The 8,794-nt window shown below is 37.7% G+C and overlaps 1 protein-coding gene across 2 annotated transcripts; it reads left to right on the forward strand.

Moving 5' to 3' along the window:
• The first annotated feature begins 755 nt into the window (after positions 1–755).
• On the forward strand, positions 756–7,898 carry LOC103703428 (very-long-chain aldehyde decarbonylase GL1-9-like). Of its 2 annotated transcripts, none has more exons than XM_039121441.2 (3): positions 756–881; positions 996–1,231; positions 7,108–7,898. In XM_039121441.2, the coding sequence occupies exons 2-3, from the start codon at positions 1,001–1,003 to the stop codon at positions 7,648–7,650; spliced, it is 774 nt and encodes a 257-aa protein (XP_038977369.2). In that variant the 5' UTR covers positions 756–881; positions 996–1,000; the 3' UTR covers positions 7,651–7,898. The 2 variants fall into 2 exon arrangements, with proteins under 2 accessions (XP_038977369.2, XP_008784492.3); XM_008786270.4 differs by having other exon boundaries at positions 765–901.
• The last annotated feature ends 896 nt before the right edge of the window (positions 7,899–8,794 follow it).

Below are 8,794 nucleotides of genomic sequence, written 5' to 3' on the forward strand. Positions count from 1 at the left end.
GTTGAAAAATTCCTTGGGACCATCCTATGAAGTGGCTACCAGATACATATACGTTAACAGCAACCAAAGCTACCAACCAGCCATGTAGGCCAACGCAGCGCATCCATGGAACAATAAAGAGAACAATAATCCTGCCGGCCGGAGAGAGCAGAACAAACCAACTGGAAAGAGATAAAAGAAACATCAATTAAGGAAGAGAGAGAGAAATATCACAAGTACGACAGAGAGAAAAAATAATTATTAAAAATAAAATAAGTGATATACAACCAAGCACATCTACAAAATAGAAACCATGGGCCGGCCTAGCTTCTCTAAATCAATTTAACCATGATGCAGCTAAGAACAAATAAGGATTAAATATTGATTTTATTATAACATAAATTTAATTTAATAAAAAATAGGTGGAGAGAAATATTATATTTCTTCTTCTTCTTCTTCTTCTTTTGAGGGTAAAGTTGAGCTATATTTCAAACCCCTACAGGCGCAACGGAAGGGAGAGACAAAAAACAGGAGAAGAGAAAAAGGCGGCCTTTCTATCTTTGGTCTTCCAAAACCCTGAAAACCCCGCTTCGATCCTTCCTAGATCCCCAATCGGAGGCGTTTTCTGGAAATTTTCAAATGGAGTTCTTCTTCCTTTCCTCGTTCGCGGTCTCAAAATTTGATTTTTTTCGCCTCATTGCTCCGATGAAGCTTTAGCGCGCCGTAGATCGGAAGCAGATGTTGCTTCTGAGCCGCCGAAAGTTTCCGTCTTTTCTGTTCCTAGTGGCCCAAAATCGCGTTTTGGATCCGAGATCAAGGTGCCATTCCGAGTTATCCCCTTCTCCAGTTGGAATTATAAAATGGAGCTCTGATTTGCCCTAGATCTGCGACCAGTTTGAGGGGTAGAAGAAACACTGGCATGGTTGTTTGATCTTATCTTCGGTTACTGTTTTGGATTTGACTTGGATTTGAGTTTTCTCATCAAAATTTCGTCTTTGTTTGGGCTTGGCGTTCAGTGAAGATGGTTTTCTGGGAAGGTTATATCAGTGATGAGTTGATGGGCACGTTTGCGCCGATTATAGTTTATTGGATCTACGCTGGAATGTATCTGCTTTTGCCGCCTTTGGACCAGTATCGGCTTCACACGAGGAAAGAAGAGGAGCAGAAGAATTTGGTGCCAATGTCGTCGGTGGTCAAGGGTGTTCTGCTTCAACAGCTGGTTCAGGCCACCGTTGCGCGAGTGCTGTTCTTGGTAAGTGTCTTGAAGTTTTTAGACAATGTGGAATATTGTATTTGTTCATGGATTAGATGTTTATAGAATCCTTTTGTGAAATGGACATCTTGGCTTCCCTGTGGGCCATTGTGGGCAATTCAGTTTACTAATCTTGAAGTGTATATGTTACTACTTTTGAAACAGATTCATGTGTTGGAAATGAGATAAGAATATGATAATTGATTAGTGTTCACTGACTGAAAGATTAGAGCATGCAATTGTATTTCCTGGTAGATCCATATAATCTGCAGGAACAAGCTTGAATAGTAGACTTCTTTTTAGCATTTGTAAATTTTAATTACATAGACACTTGTTATTCTGCTTCATTTTTTCAATGAAGGCTGTTTTGTAAGTTCATCATCAACCGATAGTTGATGATCATGCTGTATATATGCTTCCAAGATAACACATGAGGAAAATAGTTGATCTCTTAGTATTAGGATAGACCTGCTGCCCCTTTATTGTAGTATGTCTGTTCAGTTATTTTCTTGTTCATGATTCCTTTGTTTCCAAATGTGTGTAGCACAAACTCTCATTCCATCAATTCACTAAAACTCTTTTAAGAAACCTATGATGCAACTAGTGCCCAATAGTACGTGGACTACATGAAGACATATATTAGAACTTTTGATGATAATCACAAAGAAGGATCTTGCGTGACCAAAGGAGAGCTTGGCAAATACGTCTATAATGTCAGACTTGTCATTAAGCTTTGAAAGACATTTTTGGAAGATCTGTTTTCTAAACATTACGAGAAGTTTTTATAGAGAAACAAGAGCGCATTACTATGTTGTGTTTATAAAAAGGATGAAAAACTGGTTTGACAGAATCAGGTTGGTGGGGTTGATAAAGCATTGTGCTTTTAGGGAATCTTTTGTTTTTTTTATGCTTGTGAGGCTTAAGCAAAATTCTTTTAAGACAAGATTAGGTATTTAGTGCATATGCATGAAAATGAGCTGAGTAGAAACAAAAATGCTAAAGTGGAAGAGCTTTGTGCATAGTACTTTGTACACTTGAGGAAGCTTAGAAGTTTCATGGATGATGTGTAGAAGTTTTAACCTTGGTTTGCTGATGTGCAAAAAGGCCACAAAAAGCTTCTTTACTAGAGAACTCAAACCCTTTCGATGGATAGAGTAGAGGAGGAGACCTGTAAATATCAGTAAATGTAGTGGAACATATTCTGCAGAAGCTGACAATGATGAAAGGCATGACCTTACTTAGGAATTATCTGCTAGCTGCTTGTGAGGAGCTTATGCTAGCCTGAGTATCATCCTGGTTAGTCATGATGGAGTAATGATTTCTTGGGTTCACAGGAAGCTTAGTTACTTCATATGCAATTAATCCTCTGGTTATCTTGTAAACAGCTGCTGCAGTATGGATAAAATAGGATGCATGGCCTTGCATATGAATTGTGGCTTATGTAATCAGAGAGTTTGGAATCTGATCATGTTTTGAAAGATCAAAGCTTTTCCTTAGTCATTGTCGTCAATGAGGTGCTTGTCTTGCACAGAGCTTCAGGAATGAACAGGGGTGTCTTGTATCGACCATCTTCTGACCTCTGTGTGCTGTTTGTTTATTCTATTGTCGTACCTTTTGGAATATTATGGATATGCTTGGGACCCTTTTTTTCTGTCTTCAACCAATCAAGTATCGAAAATAGTTGCTTGTTTATGCACCTCACTTTTATCTGTTAAGAATACTCAAAGGAAAGAGAAGCAAAAATCATAAATTTAAAATGTTTGTTTAAGGGGTTATTGCTTGCTGAAGTGCTTGATAAAGCTCTTAATCTCATATCTCCCAGCATGCTGGAACGTGGTGTCCTATTTCTTATTAAAACCCATTGGTTAGTTACATTATACCTTCATTGTCTTTCTATACCCAGAATTTTCTGATAAAGGGCAGGAGACTGTAGACACTTTACAGCAAGGTTCGCCGTCTCGGTACCGGATCCCGTACTGGTGCCATACTAGCACAATGTTGGTATGGTATGGTACAGAATTTTTTTTTTTTTATACCGAGTATCGGTACACCACCTGTATCGGATATTGATACTGAATTGGTACGGTACGGTATGTTCGATACTGCCCGGTTCAGACCGGTACAACATACCATGCTTTATAGTATGTTCAATTGTCTCATTTTTTTGGATAGAATTTTTTTTTTGTTAATGAAGTAGAAAATATTCACATTTTCTATCTTTAATGGTGATTTGAGAATGATACTGGGTGGCCCATGGTGAATGCTATTGATACTACTTAGATATTGCAATTATTCATGATCCGTAAACACATTCTTGAATTGAAATCCTCGTGTTTATCTTTGTTGGTTTTGTTTAAAATCTAGGTGATGTGCTGTAATGGGTCATATCAGTGTTTACATCAACTAATGCTTATATATAAGGGGAATTTTTTAGATGTCCTATGGAGGAAAAGAGCAATGGAATCATACTTGGTTGGTTTACTGACTCTAGATTCAGATATGACAGGATGGATAGACAAGAATCTTTCCTTTGTTGAGGAATTTTGATGATTTTGGTATACGATATGGGAGTTGGGGGCTTAAAGTATGTTAATGTTAAGATATTAATAAGCTTTCTTCAAGTCAACCTTTTTTTTGTGTTTAAGGTGAGTTAGAGAATGCATGTATTTTTTGGAAATTATTTTAATATTTTTATCTTGGTTGGTATTGGGTTGTTTATCATATCTTCCCAACTTGTGTGGAATCTGTGACATCTGCATTTGTAATTATATCAGTTATGACTGATATAGCTGATCTTTGAGGATCTGGTTGAATGATGGTGAGCATCTTGACTTATGATGAGTAGGCATTGCATTGGTTTGTGTAAATTGAAACATCTTTTTTTCTTAGAACAGTGAAAGTGTGGTTTGCTGTATCGGATAGTATTGCTTGGTATTGGGCATAACATATGATTGATAGTGAACTTATACTTGGTGGGGGAGGCGAACCAACAACCGATACAAGGGCTGTATTGAGTGTCGATATCATGAACTGACTTATGCCAACACTGTACCAGCATATTACTGGTACAAGTACCAAACTAATACTACGAACCATGAGTAAAAGTGACCAAGTTTATCGGATGTTTGTGATCATTTTAGAAAGCAACTTCAAATGCATTGATGGATTTAATACTGGCTTTTGTCTCATGGAAAAGCAGATCACAAGATGAATTGCTCAGAAAGCAGGTTTGTTTGAGGCCAACATCTAGAGTTACATCACTTTATTTACAAATAAATTTTCTAGATATATTCTATTTTTGATAGTACATGTTAAAAGAGTTGGAGGTTTAAGAGGGAGGGTCACTTCTGATAACGACCATCAAGGCTGGGGATAATACCTTTGAAGACATGCTTCAACAAGAATGAAACTTGGAAGGATGCATGGGACATGGCGGGGACCAAGCATTGTGAGTGGGTGAACTTTTTGTGTTTCTACGACTTTAGAAAAGTTTCAGTTGGTGAACTGTCTGTTTTTGATTGGTGAACTATAGTGCAATTTGGGCGGCTAATGTAAGCCCATTCCAACCAACAAACAATTCTACTCAAATGCAATACAACCAGACGATGGATCACAACCAAACTATGAATAATACCACCTGTAAATTTGATGTCTATGGTTTTCAACCCAAACATAAGTTGGTTTGAATCAGGTCAGATTAGGTCGGTTTTGGGTTATGGTTGATTCTAGCATATTTTAATTTCAGTTGGTTTGGCAACTCTATTTGTTGAGATATGGTTTCATTTTGGGTTGTTTCAGATTGGGAACCCTTGTTGGGTCAGGTTAAGAGCCCTTTACACAAATTTAGGTTGGTCTGGGATGCACGAGCCTTCAACCCAAAGCTAATGCAGCTAGAAATCTGGTCAGCAGTTCCCAACCCTACCTAATCATGTAGGTAAATCTTGGCTCAACCCAATCGAAGTTGTGGGCTGGTCAGTCTCGATTTGGGTTAACTTAAACCATGTTGCACCCCTACTAGTTGATATGCAACTAAAACATAAAGAGGTATCAATATTTCTGTATGTTGAATTTGAGGATTCATGAGCTCAGGTCATTAGGGATTATAGGCCTTATTTCACTGGATTGATTCTGTGGATTTTAGCTCAGGTTTTTCTTTTTTTTGGCAGCTTGAAGAGTTTTTAGCAAGGTCATTACAATTAAACAAGGAGTGGTAGGTTAATGTCGATCATGCTTTTGTGGTGCATTAATGCCTTAACACTAGAAAGAAAAGTGATAGTTCTCTAGCATGCTTCTAAATATTTACATGAAGAATATATAGCTGATTCTGACTTTGTTATATGTCAATTAGAATGGGGTTTGGTTGTAGATGTAGGTAGGTTGTGCGTAGAAGCATGAATCACTAAATAGTGGTCTTCAAAATTCAAATTGTTATCAGACTATGTTTCTGCTTTTGTTTCCATTTCCTTCCTTCATCAATCTTTAATCTTTTGCTTTTTGATTCATATGAATAGATCTTTGTTTGGATTCACTAAGGTGTCTTGTGGGTTACTACTAAGAAATCATTCACAATATGTAACTCTAATGGTGGTTGATGTGCTTGTGGTGATGATTAAAACTGTAGATAGAAATGCTTAAATTTGTTTATCTTGTGGAAGGTGGCAATTTTACTGATAAATCTTTCAAAAAAGTGGTGATAGGCACTGGAATTATGACATGATTTGGTGGAACAGAGTATTTGTTGCGCATTATTTTAATTTGAGTTGCCATGCCTTTCACTGTCTTAGATGCTACCTTTAAATCTCAGGGCATTCAGTTATCTCTCAGCAGCCAAGAGCGCCCCATGCATCTCACCCTTCACACATTGATGTGCATGTGTCTCATTTCATCTTCTGGTCATGCAGTACAACTGATATATATTGTGGGCTGATGATTATTCATATACATTATGTCTCATGAATCATGACTGCATTATGAGCCAAGTTATCTGCCAATACCTTACACGTGTTCATCTTTTTATCGCTGAAAGCCAAGCACTGAGGAATTTTCATACCCTTTTGCTTGCATGACACCACTGATACCGGTCACCTAGCCAGGATGGAAAAGGTGGCAGGTTGAAATTGAAAATGATTAGGGGAAAACATGTCAAACTATGAAAAATAAAGCAATAACAATAGACGTAGCCCTTAATAGGAAGTACAAGTGGAAATCTTAACTCTAGATAATTGGTATTATGAAGGCAATCCCAAATAGTAGGGACAAGGCATGGTGGACTGGTGGTTATGATTATGGTTTGCCTTGATTTGATGAGTTATATCATCTTAAGATTCACCAGCCATTCTTGTCTGTTTCAAAAGCATGTCTTATGAATAGTCTTTTCTTTATGTGTATGCAGAAATACTAGGGTATGTAGAAATACAAGGGTATGTAGCAATGGTAGAATACTTTATTTCTAGATTTATAGTTTGAAAGTTTTTAAGAAGGAATGAGATGGTCATAGTTGGATTTAATAAGGTAACAGTCAGGCAAGGTATCTTCTTTCTCTCGTTTTTTTTTTTTTTTGATGTGTGGGTATCCATGTTTTCTTTTTTTTTTGTTGCATCAACAATTAATACACCAAATATACAGTAAGATGGATATAAAAGGCGAAATGCCATGGACTGAGTTCAACTGTGCTACCAGAATCAACATGTAAACTTGTCTTTGCCAGTAACAAATGGAGCTGGACTTCTTGGAGTAGCCCATTGGACTGTTGTCCAAAATTATTTGTGTGTTAACTTATCCCATAAGTGGAAGAATGTTAATATTGGCTGTCAGTATTACTATGAAGTAATTACGGCTTGGTATCATTTTTATTTCTTCTGTTTTCATGTTTACAGGTTACTGCTAAACCAGTATTAACAGGTGCTGCAGTTCAACCATCCATGCCAGTCCAACTTGTCCAGATCTTCGTGGCAATGTTTGTAATGGACACGTGGCAGTATTTCGTGCACCGCTACATGCACCAGAACAAGTTCTTGTACCGCCACATCCATTCCCAGCATCACAAGTTGGTTGTTCCTTCTGCAATCGGAGCCCTTTACAACCACCCATTGGAGGGCCTTCTTCTGGACACCTTTGGTGGTGCAATTTCATTCTTGGTATCAGGAATGACTGCAAGAACAGCTGTGATCTTCTTCTGCTTTGCGGTGATCAAGACTGTCGATGATCACTGCGGGCTTTGGCTGCCCGGCAACATCTTTCATATCTTCTTCCAGAACAACACTGCCTACCATGATATCCATCATCAACTCCAAGGCCTCAAGTACAACTATTCGCAGCCTTTCTTTTCAATATGGGACAGAATATTGGGCACCCACATGCCTTACAACTTAGTTATGCGCCGAGATGGGGGATTTGAGGCCAGACCGCTGAAAGGCTAGGATTTTTTTGATATCTCATTAGAAAATAGACCTCAATATATTTGACTTGATTGCTACCACCTCCAGGTTGAAGAAAGGAATTGCTGGAAATATATGGCCTGTTGCTAATTTAAGGATTGCTTGTTCCTTTCTCGTAACCTGTTTTTTATTTCTCAGCAATGGTTCTTTACTACTGTGGTGGATAAGTGTATCTCTATCAGAATTTTTTGCTCTCTTTATATAGAGAAGGATGCTGCAAGTTTCCTTTAGGTGTGATACTGAAGCTTGATCCATTGCTGGTGTATGTGTCTCGGTTACTGTGGCATATGATGAAAGCATGATTTCTAATGTTACCAGATTTCTCATTGTGGTGCCTTTGTTTTCCCCTTCTTGTTTTTGAAAGATGTTGCTGAAGAAGAGGATTTTCATAACCAAGAAAAAAGAAGAGGCCTTCAATATAAGCCACTCATTTTTCTCTGTTAACTTTGATTTAGTAGTTTAGCAAGGTTCAGCACTCTGCTCAGAGATTGAGACAAGATAAACTTGATTCGAAGTATCTAGTGTTATCTTGCGCATACAAGAAAGGCTTGATGTATTCGAAAAGAAAGAAAGAAAAAAGAGGTGTCGTTCGTTGTTCAAGTTATTTCTAATTCCAATCTTTAATTCACTTTATGTTTCCCATTTAACATTAGATGATAAATATCCAAAAATCCTTAATTAGATTGTTCTGCTAAAGGGCTGACCTCTTTATTAATAGGTCAGCCGTGTCTTAAAAAAATTACTAGTTGAGGTGTGTGCTGGAGTTCCATGCCCATAGGCGCATATAAACTTGGTGCAAACCTTTCATCGTATTATGTAGATCTAATTCGCATATCTGTAAGAGAGTATTTACCAGGAAGATAAATTGACTTCTTTTGGCCTTTTCTAGTTCTTTGTTTGTAGTATTAACTTATTCAAAAAAATAGTGAGAAAAAGGGATAAGCGATAGTTCTTGCATGCGGTGCTTTTTGGTTTTTTAAAGCTACATGCAATTAGAAGACAATTTGTTTTCTCTACGGCAAATATTGTTGTGCTGAGTTTGGGCTCAGATCGATTGCCGGATGGCATCGATTGGTATGTTCTGTGCCATTCTATGGTGGGCCTATACCAATCCGGTCGAGAAGGC

This window comes from Phoenix dactylifera, chromosome 7 (genome assembly GCF_051530095.1).
Source record: "Phoenix dactylifera cultivar Ajwa chromosome 7, Ajwa_hap1_PhDact_Kaust_v1.1, whole genome shotgun sequence".
Classification (NCBI taxonomy): domain Eukaryota; kingdom Viridiplantae; phylum Streptophyta; class Magnoliopsida; order Arecales; family Arecaceae; genus Phoenix; species Phoenix dactylifera.